This window comes from Ovis aries, chromosome 5 (genome assembly GCF_016772045.2).
Source record: "Ovis aries strain OAR_USU_Benz2616 breed Rambouillet chromosome 5, ARS-UI_Ramb_v3.0, whole genome shotgun sequence".
Taxonomy (NCBI): domain Eukaryota; kingdom Metazoa; phylum Chordata; class Mammalia; order Artiodactyla; family Bovidae; genus Ovis; species Ovis aries.
The window spans coordinates 20,209,140-20,226,616 of NC_056058.1; the positions used below are offsets into that span (position 1 = coordinate 20,209,140).

A 17,477-nucleotide genomic window follows, 5' to 3' on the forward strand; every position below is an offset into this window, starting at 1 on the left:
ATTTGGTCATCAGCCATCTCCCTGCAGGCAGATGGACATGACGTGAAAATACCCCAACTCAACTGGGAACTGACCACCTGTTGGTTCTGGGCCACAGACCAGGACTGTGCTTGGGCCTGGTTGTGCTAGACCCAGGCAGGGTCTGCAATTTGGGGGTCAAGGATGAAACTGAGTGTGCTGGGCTCATGTTTATCCCAGTTCAGCCTGGAGCAGCCTGGACTGTTCTACAAGAAGGGCAATGAAGAACCTCCCAGAATCCAACAAGGCCCACCCCCTTCTCAAGTTTCACAGGCCCAATGGACATGAGTTTGAACAAACTCTGGGAAATAGTAAAGGACAGGGAATCCTGGCATGCTGTACTCCATAGTGCTGCAAAGAGTTGGACATGACTTAGGGACTGAACAACAACTTCTCAAGCATGTCTCCTCCGCCCAGGACCCACAGGTCCTGCCTATGCTGACCTCACACTCCACATCCTCTGATCTCTCTGCACGGAGTCTGTGTTGTCTGCCCTCTTCCTGCAGTGACTGGCTACTGACACAGGGCTTGGGCTTGAGGAGGGCAGGAAGGGACTGAGGGAGAAGTGGGCTCTCCCTTCTGTGGTGCTCTCAGCTCATTTCAGTCTCTGGGAAACAGCTGCTGTCCTTTTGGTCCAGAGCTCTTTCCTCCCTGGTTGCTGTGTGGCTGGCAGTTTCTTGTCACTCATATGTCACCTCCTTGGAAAGACCTTCCAAGGCCATTCAATCTGAAGCAAGCTCCCTGAACACCTTCCCTCCCTCTGTTAACTGCCATATCCCCCACGTCCAGTAGAGGGCCAGACTCCTAGGTATTCAGCACCCAAAGCCTTTATGGGACTTGTGAGGAGTCAGAGAGGATGACATTGCCCCTTAGCATAGCGACAGGAGAAACGTTGCTCTGCCCCGCCTCCCCTGAACCCTCAGACTGGAGAAGGTACACTGGGCAGGATTCAGGGGAGCCAGAGAGGGAGGCACTCAGAGCTAAAGGGTCACTGGGACCCCAAGGGTCAGGGGGCAGACTGAAGCCACATTCAGTGATGCCCCAGCCTCTGTCATTCAGATCAGTCTGTGCCACCCCAGGGCTACAGGGGCAGTCCTCCTAGTGGGTTCCTGCCACCCCTCTCTCTCAGGGCTCTGTCCTTGAGTAGTGTGAATAACCCAGAGGTAGGCAGCATTTGAGCTAGTCTTTTGTTCTTCCATGTATTCATTTTTTTCTTTTTCAATACGATTCCAAATCCCCTAAACACTGACACTTTATACTAAGTTTTTTTAAAAGAATTATTGCACACATTTTCACATCCTTCATAAGATACAGGAGACTGTTTCTGAGTTTTTAAAAAATATATTTATTTATTTTTAATTGATGGTTGCTTTACAATATTGGTTTGATTTCTATCATACATCAACATGAATTAGTCATAGGTGTACATATGTCCCCCTCACTCTTGAATGTCCCTCCCACCTCCCACCCATTCCTACCCATCTAGGTTATTACACAGCCCCAGTATGGGTTCCCTGAGTCATACAGCAAATTCCCATTGGCTATCTATTTACATATGTTAGAGTATATGCTTCCACGCTGCTCTCTTCATTCATTTCACCCTCTCCCTCTTCTCCCCCACCCTTGTCATAAGTCTGTTCTCTCTCTCTGTGTCTCCATTGCTGCTCTGTGAACAGGTTCATTAGTGCCATCCTTCTAGACTCCCGACATATGCTTTAGTATATGATATTCGTTTTTCTTTTTCTGACTTCCTGCACTCTGCATAATAGGCTCTAGGTTCATCCACTTTATTAGAACTGACTGAAATGCATCCCTTTTTATGGCTGAGTAATATTCCATTGCATCTAGGTACCATAGCTTCTTTATCCATTCATCTGTTGATGGATGTCTAGGTTGCTTCCATGTCCTAGCTATCTTAAATAGCCAAAGCAATCTTGAGAAAGAAAAATGGAGCTGGAAGAATCAACTTACCTGATTTTTTCAAACTATACTACAAAGCTACAGCCATCAAGATAGTGTGATACTGGCTCAATGACTTGTTTTTATTATGTTATTCCTGGTCTAGGTTAGTAAGATTTCAGTCCGCTCTATTAGTGATTCAAAAGCTAGATTGCATCTTCTCTTTTAGTACCTTCACTCATCCTTTTGAAGGATCCTAATGCTTTTGAAGCATTAGATAGTATCATCAAGATAGTATGATACTGGCTCAATGACTTGTTTTTATTATGTTATTCCTGGTCTACTTTAATAAGAAAGATTTCAGTCTGCTCTATTAGTGATTCAAAAGCTAGATTGCATCTTCTCTTTTACTACCTTCACTCATCCTTTTGAAGCATCCTAATGCTTCATTAAGCATTAGAAAATATGCTGGAAAAGGGCTTTTTAAATACTCAGAGTCTTGTTACTTCAAGTAAACAGCTTTTTAAAATCAATTTGGGCATGTTGAATCAGGATTAGGGCATGCAAGGCTGCAGTAACAGTGTGGGTAAAGGTTTAGAGGTGTGAAAAAGGTGTGTGGTTCACCTAGGAAGCCACAGCACTTCTGTTACCTGGAGCATTGAGAAGATAGGTAGCTGTGAGAGTAGGAAAATAGAAGCACTAGGTGGAATCAGGCCTTTTATGCTACCCTAGGACTCTGTATTGGAGAAGACGATGGGCACCCACTCCAGTATTCTTGCCTGGAAAATCCCATGGATGGAGGAGCCTGGTGGGCTGCAGTCCATGGGGTCGCTAGGAGTTGGACACAGCTGAGCGACTTCACTTCCACTTTTCACTTTCATGTATTGGAGAAGAAATGGCAACCCACTCCAATATTCTTGCCTGGAGAATCCCAAGGACAGGGGAACCTGGTGGGCTGCTGTCTATGGGGTCGGTTACACAGAGTCAGACACGACCGAAGTGACTTGGCAGCTGCAGCAGCAGGACTCTGTATGGATCTTTCCTGGTGATTCAGTGGTCACGAATCCACCTGTCAATGCAGGAGAGGCAGGTTTGATCCTTGGGTCAGTAAGAGTCCCTGGAGAAGGAAAAGGCAATCCACTCTAGTATTTTTGCCTGGGAAATCCCATGGACAGAGAAGCCTAGTCGGCTATGGTTCATGAGATCACAAAAGAGTTGGACACGATTTAGTGACTAAACACAGACCTTGTCTGTATCTGGACAAGGTCCAGAAGACCCTCCAGGACTGGAAAATTAAGTATAAACCAACCTGACCACATTTGCCTTTTCTAAAATTCAATCTAGCTTCCCAATGGACTACTGATTGCCAGGGTGTGGGTACAAGGGCCCATCCGGTGCAGGGAGGCATGTTAAATCATCAGGCGAGAGAGTTACTGAGTCAAAGTGAAACAGTAGCAACAAAGCATTTGTTAAGAGAGTGTAGTTTATTTTCAAGATGTGTACCTCAGTTTCAAATCTGAGGTACAAATGAACATACTCCCAAGTCCCCATCTTAAGTTTTGTCCAGAAGGAGCAGAACATGACTCCCCTGCTAAAATAAATACCCTTCACATTTGCACAAGGTAATAAATAAATACATACATAAATAAATAAGTCTCAATAGATTAAAAATGAGAACATAATCCCAAAAGGACAAATGGGGGCCACACATATCAGGAGTTAAATAATTAACGATTCATCTGGCTCCACAGGAGAAAATTAATTCTTCCAGGCCTGGACCATGTGAGAAACATCGAAGAAATTTAGGACAGTCTGTTGTCACTGATGATCTGAGGCTTCAGAGAGGGAACTAGGCTTCAGACTTCAGATGTTAGAAAAACCGTATGTTCTTGGACTTCAGATAGTCTCTGCTGCTGCTAAGTCGTGTCTGAGATAGCCTCTAATGGTAGCCAAATATTCTTCCAATTTCATCCGAAAATCCCCCAAGTTGCTGTCCTCAATAAGAATTGAATCTTCCTGTGTAGAAACAAAGAAGGAGGCATCAGATGGAGCCGGGTTGGAAGGTGGATGTCAGGCTGGGGTCAAGTTGTGGCTCAGGGCATCACCTCAGGGGCATTTTGGGGGCAGCTTACCGTGGGTGTGGCTGTGGGCAGCACTGGCTGGAATTCCTGTGGGGAGAGACCAAAGCAAACAGTCAGAGACTGTCCTCGATAACAAGCAAGAGCCGCCACCCTCCTGCCAGAGGAAGGGCAGGGTCAAGGTAGGGATCCCCAGGCCCTTGACAGCTTCACATACCTTAAGATTTTTCATGATTTTTGAATCACTTCCAAAAGTATCTGTGGCAAATGTCATGAACGCTTTCAGGTTTGCCTGTAGGAGGCTCTTATTCTAAGGGGACAAAGAATACATGTGAGGGGGAAAGTTGGAGTGTCCTTCTTACGACTGGGCTGAAGTCACCCTCGCAGTTTTCCAAGACTGCTTTTAGGGACATCCCTGGACAGCCCCTTCCTAGTCCCCTTCTTGCCCCAGATGTGTCTCTGAACTGCTCCAAAGGTCGCCATCCAAGAGGTGAATGCACACCCCCAGACAAGCTTTACATCACCCACGTCCCAAGCCTGTGGCTCTTGTGAGCTGAATGAAGGTCCTGGGTGGATCTTTTTGCACTTGGGGGAAAAAAATATTTCCCCAAACAGACTCTAAAAAGGCAAAAGCCTGCCTAAGGGAAATATTTGCAGCTAAAAGGCCATGAATTAACTGAATTGACTGAATTAACGGCTCCTTGAAATCAGGAAGACAATCACAGAGACCCCAGTGTGGAAAGGGGTGCAGCGTGTGAACTACTAGTGCCTCAGAGAGGGGAAATGCAAATGGCCAATGAACTCAAGAGATTCTACCTCTTGTTTGACCCAAGAATTGCCATGCAAGCAAAGGTGAAATAACCACTTTAGGAAAAATAGCTAAAAGTGATGATGACTAGTGCTGGTTGGCACTGGAAAACATGACTCAATTATTTAAGGAAAAAGAAGGTGGCAGGCATGATCCTGTGGGAAATTTTAGTCTGCCAGCCCAGAAACTGCCCCACTGAAAACTGAGCTTAAGGCCTCTGGTATTGTTCATCTAGAGCTGCCTTTTCCTTTTGTAATTAAGAAAAATCATTTTCATTATTACAGCCATAACTGGGCAAATGTCCCGAGCACTCGACAAGAACCAGACACTGGCCTGGGAACTTGATGCACACTGTGCATTTAATTTTCACCACACCACCGCTGAGATAGGTGCTGCTAACCCTAGTGGCTAGCCAAGGTGGTGTGACATGCCTGAGGTCGCCAGGCAGGAAGGAGATGGGAACCCACCCAAGTGCACCCATGTGTGGGGCTGAACTCTTACCGCCAGGATATTCTTCTCATCTGAGTTCAAGGAGCCCTGGTGAGGCAGAGAGAGAGAGAGAGAGAGCCCTTGAGTCCTATTGGCCCAAGGCACCTGCCAGCCCTTCCCTGCCCCTTGCCAACTTTATCCCAGCTACTCACTTCTGGACTCGGAGTTATTTTCTTTAGGTCATCCATAATTTCCTCCATCAAGCTAGAATATGGAGTCCTCGGTGTCCTCAAAGGCAGCCCCTGTGCCTGAGGGGCATGGAGAGAAAGCAGGAGCAGGAGCAGATGCAAGATAGAGAGGCTGCTCATGTTTGGGCTGGCAGGGCGGATTCTGTCTTGTCCAGGTCCTTCGTGGTGTTCTGAAGTGTCTGAGACAGCCCCCGACTTTTATTCAGTGTGCCCATGCCCCAGGGAAGCGAAGGGAGGACGGGCTTCGGAAGAACCTTTATCTGACATGGAACCTCCATAGCAAACCACAGACTTATTCATCACTTTCTAGTATTTGAGATCAGTGAAACTTGGAAAAAAAAATTACTCAAAGGGTATCTCCTTATCTTGCCAGGGAGGCTGAGACAGGCGGTCACTGGGCAGAGTGGCGATAGGTAAGAGATCCTCTCTGACAGGTGAGGGTCCACTGACTCAGAGCTCCTGCCCAGTGGGATGCGGTCCTGCCATGCCCTGGACAGCCCTGACCTTCTGCTTCCCACCCCACCTGGCACTCCCTGGTTCTGAGTGGGTGGCCAGCTGAAGGCCCAGTGGAGCAGGCAGGAATTTATCTGGCAGACAGTGAATAAAGGAGAGGGTTGTGTTGCAGGGGTCTGGATCCCAGTCTGTTCTGAAGGCGATTTGGCTGATGCAGGTTGGCGGGAAGGGTTTACTGAACAGGGCAGACCCTGAGGGGTCCTCAAAAGACCACAGAAGCAGCACCCAGATAAGAAGGCAGACTAGGAGGGGGTGCCCAGAGGGCAGGCCCTGAAAGAAGAGGTGAACCCCTGCCCTGTGGGGCATGTCAGGCCCTAACATAGGCCCGGGACAGGGGGTTTTGGTAAAGGGGTGTCACAGGGACATGGGGAAGAGTTCTTTGAGATCACTGGACTGCTGTGGGAGGAAGAAGAGAGTCAGGATGGAAAAGCCAGGGGCTGGGGTGCAATGTGATGTGATCAGTGTGGGGAGATGAAGGATAGGAGGTTATGCTGAGGCAGGGGAATTTGGGTGTGACAGGCTTCTGAGCAGGAGCAGATCTGTTGAAGACAAGGACCAGGATGTGGCTGCAGCAGAGGCAGGTGAAGAGCCTGTGATGTAAGGCCATGTCATGACAATACGCCTGTGGCCGCAGGCCCCCGGCTCAGCTCTCGGATCTGGGCCCAGAGCATTCTCAAAAAGCAAGTGGAGAGTCCAAAAGGCATGAGTAAAATTAGACGACAGAAGGACGTAAGGAGGCTGGGGACCGGGTATGCATTAAGAACAATTCATTCGACAAACTGATATGAAGCACTTGCTATGAGCAGGCATCGTGAATAAAGCACACATGGTCCCTCTCCTTGAGAGATGCACAGTCTTTTGGGTAGAGATAGACCTAAAGCCTTCCTATTCAGCTTGGACCTCGAGACTGGGGCTTCAGCATTGGCTGGGGGCTTGTGTGAAGTGCAGACCCTCAAGTCTCACCCCAGACTTTCTGGTTCAGAATTGCCTTTTGACCAGGTCCTCAGGTAATTCACGTGACATTTAATAAGTTCTGATTTAATTGCCAGGATATGGAAGCAACCTAAGTGTCCCCCAGCAGATGAATGGATAAAGAAAATGTGATACATGTGTGTATTGATATAGATACACACACATATAGGCTTCCCTGGTGGCTCGGGGGTAAAGAACCTGCCTGCAGTGTGGGAGCCACAGCAGATGCGGGTTGACCCCTGGGTCGGGAAGATCCCCTGGAGGAGGGCATGGCAACCCACTCCACTAATCTTGCCTAGAGAATCTCATGGACAAAGGAGCCTGGTAGGCTACAGTCCATCGGGTCACAAAGAGTTGGAGGTGACTGAAGTGACTTAGCGTGTGTGTGTGTGTGTGTGCGCGATGCAATATTACTCAGCCATAAAAAAGAATGACATTTTGCCATTTGCAACAGCATGAATGGACTTGGAGGGCATTATGTTAAATGAAATAAGCCAGACAGAGAAAGAGAAATACTGTATAATATTACTCATGTGGAATCTAAAAAATACAACAAACTAGTGAGCATAAGAGAAAAAGAAGCAGACTCACAAATACAGAGAACATCCTAGTGGCTACTGACGAAGAGAGAAAAGTGGGGAGGGGCAACATAGAAGTAGGGGATTAAGAAGTGCAAGCTATTAGGTATAAAATAAGCTACAAGGGTATATTTCATAACATGGAGTTTGGATAGCCAATATTTTATAATAACTATAAATGAGTATAACTTAAAATTTGTGAATTACTGTACACCTGTGATACATAACATTGTACATTAACTATATTTCAACTTAAAAATGGGGAAGGAAAATCAGAATTTTTAAAAAGTTCTGATTTAAAGTATTCAGCTCAAGCAGGGGTGGAGGTTCGTGTCCCAGAGACCCAGGACTTCTTGAACACTCAGCTGTGGTTTGGTGTTACATTCTTTGTAAGAGTTTTGGGACCTGTGCATATGCACACAAAAAATGTGATTTCTTATAGAGAAAAACTTCCTTTTTTATGTAAATAGGCTTTCTGAGGGAAACTGAAAACTATGGAGGCTGAATGTTCCCACAAGGCTTCTCTGAAAGTCCTGACTTCAGATTGTATTCTAAGCAAAGAAAAATTTTGTGTAGAGAATTTATTTGTTATTATAAATCTTGACCATTGTAATTTGCCTCTTGTTTTAAAAATAGTTATAAAACCTATTAAAGGAGGAGCAGGTTTAGGCTTCATGCTAAGAGCATTGGAAGCATTGTGGGGTTTTCAGCCAGGGATAGGTGTGTGTGGTCCCTAGAAGATTTGAGTCCCAGGAATCCCAGTCTAGCTACTGCGGGGAGAATGGTTGGGAAGAATCAGGACAGCAGGTTGGCTGGTGAGGAGTCGGGGGCGTTCTCTGATACGCAGATCGTAGGAAGGCTGGAGTGAGTTGATTCTGGTGGGGAGCAAAAGAGCCAGATGCAGTTAGAGACTTTAAACAGCTAACTTTCACTGAGCAGCACTTACTAAAATGCTGGGCGCTAAGTTCTTTTTTAATGGTTAATTCATTTCATCCTCACAGTGAGCCCCGAGGCAGAGACTTTTATTACCCCATTTTACAGAAAAGGAAACTGAGTCTCAGAGAGGTGGAGTTCCTGCAGCTAAGAAGCAACATCACCAGGACTGAATGCACGCAAGTCTGTCTGACCCCAGAGGCTGAGGACGCACCGCAACAGCACTGGAAAGTGGGAAATTAGGAGGTAATGCCAGGTGGGCGGGGGGAGAAGTAGGGTGAGGATAAGATGTGGCCCCTGGGATCATTATCCTGGGTTAAGGACAAGGAGGCCGCTGGAGCCTCTGCGGGGGGCGGAGGGGGGAATGTTTTAATGTATGGTGCGGGCAGAAGCCAGTGGCAGTGGGCTGAGGAATGAGGGAGGGTAAGACAGATAGATGGCTCTTCAAAGATTTATTCTGAAGGGAAGAAGAGAGAGAGAGAGACAGAAGCAGTTAGAGGGGTCAAGCAGTCAGAGAGGGATCTTTTCAGGCAGGGAAACTTGAATATCTCTCTGCTGGAGATGAGCTGGAAATGGTTGAGAGAGATGGACAGTGGGCCATGCAGGGGGTGCCTGAAGAGGATGGTCACGGGGAGGAATCACAACATCAGGTATCACACACCAACCTGAGCAGAGAGCTCAGGGAAGGGCTGCCTGGGTGGGCCCCGTCTGTCCAGCTGGGAAGTTTCAGTGGGTTTGGTGGCAGGAGGGGACAATAGCTTCTGTATTCCCTAGGAAATAGAAAGCGAAGTCAGCCCTTGAGGGTTTGGGGAGGTGGGGTTAGAGGCATGGAGGGTGGCATGATCGGGGAGTGTGAGCTGACTGCTAGGGATAACCTTGAGGGGCTGGCATCTTGGGGTCAGAGGGAGAGGAGGTTAGAAGGAATCAGGGCTTCTCTGAGCCAGAGTGTAGAAAGGCAGGCTCCTGAGGCGGGACAACGGGAGGAGGCCATGAAGGGAAGGGAAGGGAATGGAGCAAGGATGTCCCATCGTGTGTGTGAGGAACAGAGTCACATTCCTCTAAGCAAATGTGACTGGGAGGTCGGGCAGCGGGAGGGGTGCCCCTGTGGAGGACAGAGAAGTGGGTGTTCTCCACAGAGTTCCTGCAGCCTCTCAGGGGAACCAGGCAGAGCCTGGGGCTCCTCCAGGAGTCTCCTTTGAGGTTCGCCTTGACTCTAAAGAAACTGCTTCAGGTGAAATTACAGGAACCCCTCTCTCTTCCCCTGCAGGCCACAGTCCTGCCCTCTCCCCTTGGGAGAGGCCCAGCCACCTCCTGTTAGAAAGTGATTCCAGCCCAGGCGTTTGCATCAGCCCAGCAAAGGGAAAGCCTCCTCTGCAGGCTGGCTGATTGCAATCATGAAGGGAAGTGAGCTGATGGCTCCCAGCCCTGGGTGGATGCACGGACGGGGAGGCCCTGCTAGGGCTGGGGCAGGATGGGGTCTATAGGAGAGAGACCCTGTGAGTCTCAGTATGGGGCCTTGGGCCTTGGCCTGTGGATCCCTGCCAGCCTGGCTTGGTCCTGCCTGTGGCCTAGATACATTCAGAGTAGGGTACAGTGTCTGAGGTCGTGGCCCCTGGGACCCATCCATCCAGAGGTCCACTCCCGCTCCTTCCTGTCCCTTGCCCCCACAGGCCTGCTGGCCTTTACTGGCTGCCCGCCACTGTCAGGGACCCAGGCCTGCGTCATCATGACAGGCTCTTCTGCCACCTTGTCCACGGCATCTTGTGTCAGATTTGGTATCTCTATGACCTCAGCTGTGCTTCCACTGGTGGCCCTGACCACATCGTCTGGTTTTATCAATACAAAAGGCAGCTCAGGGCTCAGGCTGGCCATGCAGTACCATCAGGTTTCACATGCCCAGCTGAGCAAGAGCACAGGAAAGAGCCACCTGGGTGGGCCCAGATGGAGGGGCCTAGCTGTCCTGTGCTGCTCAGCTCTGTACTCCTTCCCTGGGGCCTGTACAGCCTCAGCCTGTGCACCCTCAGCTTTTTATTCCAATCTGCAGGGACATGGCTTTCTTGGGGGCACATCTGTGCCAAGTGAACCTCCTCCCCAAGCCCAGTCCAATAGAGAAGATAGACGGGGAAGCACAGTCTAGGATGACAAGACTGGTGGGGTGGGGAGTGGGGTGTCAAAAGGGAACCCAGAAATGGGGCAGCCTCTCCTTGCTGGATTGTAGGGCAGCTAAGATCTCAAGGATGGTCTGGAGCCAGGCAAGTCACAGAGGAAGCGTTCCCAAGTAGAGCTGTCTGTTGACCTCAAGCCTACTAGGTGCTGCTTCAGTATCTGGGGGACTGGGGGTGGCCATATCATTCTTGTTATTCATAAATGTATAAGCATTCAGTGCCCGTCACTCTCTTGCTTCTCACCTGGAACACAAAGATCTGAGACATGCATTCATTCCTGTTGTGCTCATTATATTTATCTCAGACAAAACCAGGAGCAGGGGAGGGACAGGTATATAAGGCCCTCAGCCCCATAGTCCTCCTTCTCAAAGAAGCTGCCCCCAAACTGTGAGGTGACAGTGTTGGGACTTAAATGCTAGTATCAATGTTTCAGGCTCTTAAAAATATAGCTGACCTTTGAACAACATGGGTTTGAACTGAGAGGTTCCACTTATACATAGATTTTTTTTTCCCAATAAATATATATTGGAGATTGGCAACAGTTTGAAAAAACTGACAGACAAGATGTGGAGCCTAGAAATAGTGAAAATTTTAAGAAAAAGTTATATCATGAACGCTTAAAATATATGTGGATACTAGTCTGTCCTTATGTAGGTGTAAAGTGAGTGAAATATTTAACACAAAATTAATAATGTGTTAGTTTTCTTACTATTTCATATCTTTGCTTTCAAAAGATTACATTATGGTACAATATGCCTTTTTCTCTTGTACTTGGAGAAATTTCACATCAGCCTATCATCACAGTTAGGTGGGTTTTTTTTAAATGTAACAGTATTTTCAGTACTGTATTGTGAATATGACTGCAATACTGTTTATTACACTGGGCTACAGTAAAGCAATCATTTTGCTGCTTCTTCATTATCAGTGCCTGAATTATTATACCTGTAAAAAAATATAAATTTCTTTGTCACATTATCTTCTCATTTTTGAAGTCTACTGTTAGTAATACGCATATCATCTGTAGTGTTTGGTATTGTATAAGATAGCATTGTTGTAGATGCTGACAGACAAGTCATCTTAGAAACAGACAGTATACACTTATGGAACCAATAAATACAGTGCATGCTTGCTAAGTCACTTCAGTCAAGGCCCGACTGTTTGCAATCCCATGGACTATCTCCTACCATACTGGAATGGGTTGCCATGCCCTCCTCCAGGGGCTCTCCCCCACCCAGGGATCAATCTCATATCTCTTACATCTCCTCCATGGGCAGACCGGTTCTTTACCCCTAGCACCACCTGGGAAGCCCCAATAAATACATTGCTGCTGCTGCTGCTGCTGCTAAGTCGCTTCAGTCGTGTCTGACTCTGTGCTACCTCATAGACGGCAGCCCACCAGGCTCCCCCATCCCTGGGATTCTCCAGGCAAGAACACTGGAGTGGGTTGCCATTTCCTTCTCCAGTGCATGAAAGTGAAAAGTGAAAGTGAAGTCGCTCAGTCATGTCTGACTCTTAGCGACCCCATGGACTGCAGCCTACCAGGCTCCTCCATCCATGGGATTTTCCAGGCAAGAGTACTGGAGTAGGGTGCCATTGCCTTCTCCGAATAAATACATTACTATACTGTAAATGTATTTTTTTTTTTTTGCATTTCTTTTCCATAGGGATAGTCTTGATCCCTGTCTCCTGTACAATGTCACAAACCTCCGTCCATAGTTCATCAGGCACTCTGTCTATCAGATCTAGTCCCTTAAATCTATTTCTCACTTCCACTGTATAATTATAAGGGATTTGATTTAGGTCACACCTGAATGGTTCCAAATAGGAAAAGGAGTACGTCAAGGCTGTATATTGTCACCCTGCTTATTTAACTTCTATGCAGAGTACATCATGAGAAACACTGGGCTGGAAGAAACATAAGCTGGAATCAAGATTGCTGGGAGAAATATCAATAACCTCAGATATGCAGATGACACCACCCTTATGGCAGAAAATGAAGAGGAACTAAAAAGCCTCTTGATGAAAGTGAAAGAGGAGAATGAAAAAGTTGGCTTAAAGCTCAACATTCAGAAAACGAAGATCATGGCATCTGGTCCCATCACTTCATGGGAAATAGATGGGGAAACAGTGGAAACAGTGTCAGACTTTATTTTTTTGGGCTCCAAAATCACTGCAGATGGTGACTGCAGCCATGAAATTAAAAGATGCTTACTCCTTGGAAGGAAAGATGACCAACCTAGATAGCATATTGAAAAGCAGAGACATTACTTTGCCAACAAAGGTCCGTTTAGTCAAGGCTATGGTTTTTCCTGTGGTCATGTATGGATGTGAGAGATGGACTGTGAAGAAAGCTGAGCACTGAAGAATTGGTGCTTTTGAACTGGGGTGTTGGAGAAGGCTCTTGGGAGTCCCTTGGACTGCAAGGAGATCTAACCAGTCCATCCTAAAGGCGATCAGTCCTGGGTGTTCACTGGAAGGACTGACGCTGAAGCTGAAACTCCAGTACTTTGGCCACCTCATGTGAAGAGCTGACTCATTGGAAAAGACCCTGATGCTGGGAGGGATTGGGGGCAGGAGGAGAAGGGGACGACAGAGGATGAGATGGCTGGATGGCATCACCCACTTGATGCACATGAGTTTGGGTGAACTCGGGAATTGATGATGGACAGGGAGGCCTGGCATGCTGCGATTGATGGGGTCGCAAAGAGTCGGACACAACTGAGCGACTGAACTGAACTGAACTGAAATGTATTTTATTTTCCTGCGATTTTCTTCTCAGGTGGCACAGTGGTAATGAATCCGCCTGCCAATGCTGGAGACTCAGGTTTTGATCCCTGGCTCAGGAAGATTGCCCTGGAATAGAAAATGGCAACCCACTCCAGTATTCTTGCCTGGAAAATTCCATGGATAGAGGAGCCTGGCAGGTCACAGTCCATGGGGTTGCAAAGAGTTGGGACCAACTGAACATGCACACACATGATTTTTTTAATGACATTTTTTTCTGGGTTATTTTATTTTAAGAATACAGTATATAATACTTGGGCTTCTCAGGTAGCTCAGTAGTAAAGAATCCACCTGCTAATGCAGGAGACTCAGGATATGCAGTTTTGATCCCTGCGTTGGGAAGGTCTCCTGGAGAAGGAAATGGCAATCCACTCCAATATTCTTTCCTGGGAAATCCCATGGACAGAGGAGCTTGGAGGGCTATGGTCCATAGGGTTGCAAAAGAGTCAGACATGACTGAACAGGAACAGATGATGTTCCCGGGCAAAACCCTGTCTTCCTGTCAAGCAGCAAGCAGGAGACCAGTGAGGGGGATTGGCAGAGAGTCAGAGCTGTCAGAGGACAAAAGGACCAGATCCCAGCTGGGCAGAGGCACAGACGAGCCTGGGGGAACTCAGAGCCAGGCTGCCCTCTCACCTGCAACCACTCTGTCTGGGGAGACAGTGGCTCTTATCCTCCTTGGGAAGGTTAAAGTGAAACCCTTTGAGGGAAATTCCCTGGTGGGCCAATGGTTAGGACTCCATGCTTTCACTACCAAGGGCACAGGTTTTGGTTGCTGGTCAGGAAGCAAAGACCCTACAAACTTTGTGGCCAAAAAGAGAAGAAAGAAAAATCATATCCCTTTGAGAACAATTTTCCAAGTTTTACTGATCTTGAGTTCCAGAAAATTATGAATAGATTGGTTTGTTTGTTGTGGAGGTTTCTATATCAGAAAAGGGTATCAGCCCATCTGGGGCTTCTTCACACACCCCACCATCACCCCACCATCACCCCATTTCCCAATCTCTCCCTCCTGCCACGCCACAGGGCCTATAAGAGAGGCCAGGCCATTTCAGATTTCCACAGGATCAGGAAGGACCACAGTTGCTCCCAACAGCTCAGGGGTGTGGCGGTTCCTCTGCCTCCTGCTTCTTCATTTTCCTTCCGTTCAGCTTCCCAAACCCCCGGCCCTTAGAGACTCCTGAAACCAAATTCAGGCATGATTCTCCTGATACGTCCCCTCTGGAATCCAGAATAACCTTACTATCACCTCTTTGAGTAGCTGGGGCCACGCTGAGCATGGGGGAGGGACGGCCCAGCTCAACCGCAGGTTAATGGTGCTCATGGACTCTCTCTTCTCCCCTGCAGGAATCTAAACACTTTATCAGTGGCACGTGCTGAAGGTGAGTGCTGAATCTGAGGGCCCACTGTCTCCCTCCTGGTGTTACTGCCATCATGTTGCTGATCCCTGCTCTGGGCTCGGGTGCATTGGGGTCAGACACACGTGCACGGTCTCATCTTTACCTGGCATGTTAATGGATCTCAGTTCAGTTCAGTTCACTCGCTCAGTCGTGTCCGACTCTTTGCAACCTCATGGACTGCAGCACGCCAGGCTTCCCTGTCCATCACCAACTCCCACTCAAGTCAGCTTGAGCTCCCAACTCACTCAAACTCGTGTCCATCAATTCAGTGATGCCATCCAACCATCTCATCCTCTGTTGTCCCCTTCTCCTCACCCAAGTCTTAACTTTACCTGGCATCCTAATGGCAGATACGTCCATCAGTCTATTCTTTGCCTCATGTAGAGTTGTGTAGTGGATGTTTTTCCCCAAGTGTGGGAGTTCTAAAATTTTGTTTTAGCAAAGCTGGCTTTCTTCCTTTGGGTTCTTCTCTGGCAGCTGGTTAGAAAAGAGTTCTCCATTCACCCAAGCCCCCTCCCCAGCCCGCCTGTAGCCAGAGGATGGGATGAGCCCTGCCTTGACTGGGCTCTGCCAGAACATGCTCTGACCACCTCAAGTGTATGCCCTTAGGGCAGCTGGGTGCTTCCTGGGATTGGGGTCAAGATAGAGCTGGTAAGACAGAGGGCTGTGGGAGATGGTAGAGGGCTCTGCCGGGGACCTTGCCAGAAAGGAGGAAGCAGGGGTGACCGACAGACCACGGGAAGGACACCCCGCCCTGGCCCGGCCACACACACTCTTGGTCCCTGCAGAGACAGGCCCATCTGAAGTCTAACCTGGCTGCCTTCTGGAACACCTGAAAGAAGTCTGTCGGTATCTTTAATTTGTTTCCAAGTATCAGTAAAAATCTGAAGAAGCTTGAAATATGTGAGGCTGGGGAGGGTCCCTCCAGCTCTGGGGTCTCCACGTCCCCAGCAGAGCCCATTCCAGATCAGAATGAGTGAACTTGTCTTTCTTTTTTCCAAATCAGAAGCAGCATTGCTGCCCCTGTTTCCCAGTTCCTGCCCCTCCTTGGCAACCAACCCCTCCTGGGCTGGGGGCAGAGCTGCCACCCGATACCCTCTTAGTCACAGAGGCCCCATTGCCTTCCCAGCTTCCCCCAAAGGCTGACTGCCTTCTCTTGTCTCTGGTCCCGCCTTGGCGGTCCCCATGGCCACATCCCAGGTAAGGTGCCAACTGGGCTGGCATGCCCATTGCCCAGACTGAGCATGGCACCTGCCGTACCTTCTGCCTTCCCCACACCTGACCCAAATTTCTGATTTCTTCAAAGGGAGTAGAGCATATCCTAGCAAGAGACTGAAACAGGTTTTTGAGGAAGCTGAGTATCTTCCTGAAAACTCAGGATGATGCCCTTAAGTCCTTACTGAGCTTCCCACAAACCCTCACAACTTTGTGTAGAGTCCTTGAGTCCAGGCCTTTGCCCTCCCAGGGCACAGAACTGGGCTCAAGTCCTGGGTCTTAGTCCTCTTCCTTACGTTCCAGTTACTGCTCTGCTCCATCATGGATCTTAGCTGTTGAACATCTGGATTCTGAGCCAGGCTGCTCAAGTTTGGTCTTGAGCAGGGGTTACCAACAAGTGTGTCGTAGGAGTTATCTGTCTCAATAATGGAGGTCTCTAAGGAGCCGCTAAGCGGAGCTCACAGGGAGTATGACGCCATTTTCATCTAAGTCTCAGATTTCAAGGGGTTCCTTCTCTGGGATAAACAATCACTTTGTAAAGGGTCACTCTGTGCCCAGCATTGCATATCTAGAGGTTTCTCCACCTGACTGGGGTCTGGGTCGTGACTCCCACACTCTGCGGTTAATTTCTTTAATGCTGTGGGTTTGGTTCCTCTTGGGGTTTTGGCTTCCAGTGCTTCCCTGGTATTTCCCTGGCCTATGCCCTGACTGGGCTCACCCAGGTCCTGCTTCTGGCTTTGTCACCACCATGGGCCTCACCCCCTGCTCATTGCTCTCTCTCCACCACCTGCATCTGCTTCTTAGTGCCTCTCATCATTCCCATTGGCACCCACATCCTGACCCAGGCCTGGCTGCCTGAGTCCCCACCACAGCTCCCAGGCCAACCTCCCAGCCTATTTCCCACCATTCTCAGAGAGGCCTTTCTGGACACCTTTCCACTCATATCACCCCTTCTTTGTCCCTCCAGTGGTCAGCCTACTTGGCCCAGACTCCAGGAGGAACATAGCCTAGCTTCCCTCCTAAGGAAATTCCCACTGAGGATCCACAGTGCTCCTTCCAGGCCAGGAAACAAGTGATCCTTGTCAGTTTGGGATCCTAGTCCCCTGCATTCCCCTCGCTCCTGTTTAAATAGACCTTAAGTTCTCTCTCACACTTCCTTCCCTCCTCCATCTCCTGGTAGCTGTACTCAGGGGGTTTGGGGGGTGGTGTCTACAGCATAAGAAAAGCATAGCCCACAATACACAATATGAAATGTACTCATTTTTCTATTCTAAAACCTTCCCATCAGATTCAGTATAAATAGCTCTAATGGCCATACAATTAGCTACTGTACTGCTTGCTGCCTCCTACCTAATTGGTTGTTGATTAGATGCTATTTGCTTATTCTGAGGGCTTCCCAAGTGGCTCGTTGGTAAAGAATCTGCCTGCCAATGCGGA

At 48.3% G+C, this 17,477-nt stretch overlaps 1 protein-coding gene and 1 long non-coding RNA gene across 2 annotated transcripts in view; one reads left to right on the forward strand and one right to left on the reverse strand.

Annotated features, from left to right (window-relative positions):
- Positions 1 to 3,731: 3,731 nt before the first annotated feature.
- On the reverse strand, positions 3,732 to 5,643 carry IL3 (interleukin 3 (colony-stimulating factor, multiple)). The gene is made up of 5 exons (NM_001009420.2): positions 5,445 to 5,643; positions 5,305 to 5,340; positions 4,213 to 4,305; positions 4,050 to 4,085; positions 3,732 to 3,933 (listed from the first exon to the last, which is right to left on the reverse strand). The coding sequence occupies exons 1-5, from the start codon at positions 5,598 to 5,600 to the stop codon at positions 3,814 to 3,816; spliced, it is 441 nt and encodes a 146-aa protein (NP_001009420.1). The 5' UTR covers positions 5,601 to 5,643; the 3' UTR covers positions 3,732 to 3,813.
- A 2,907-nt stretch (positions 5,644 to 8,550) lies between these two features.
- LOC132659813 (uncharacterized) overlaps positions 8,551 to 17,477 on the forward strand; it is a 33,359-nt gene continuing 24,432 nt past the window's right edge. The window contains exons 1-2 of the long non-coding RNA XR_009600663.1: positions 8,551 to 8,722; positions 14,773 to 14,807. This is a non-coding gene — a long non-coding RNA (uncharacterized LOC132659813). The remainder of the gene's footprint in view (positions 8,723 to 14,772; positions 14,808 to 17,477) is intronic.

Bases quoted from the DNA above. Each gene is read 5' to 3' on its own strand.
- IL3 (NM_001009420.2), bottom strand. From the start codon at position 5,600: ATGAGCAGCCTCTCTATCTTGCATCTGCTCCTGCTCCTGCTTTCTCTC. The intron at 4,306-5,304 runs GTAAGAGTTCAG...TTGTCCCCTTAG, and splicing joins ATGAGAAGAATATCCTGGCG to AATAAGAGCCTCCTACAGGC. The intron at 4,086-4,212 runs GTATGTGAAGCT...CTCTCCCCACAG, and splicing joins AAATCATGAAAAATCTTAAG to GAATTCCAGCCAGTGCTGCC.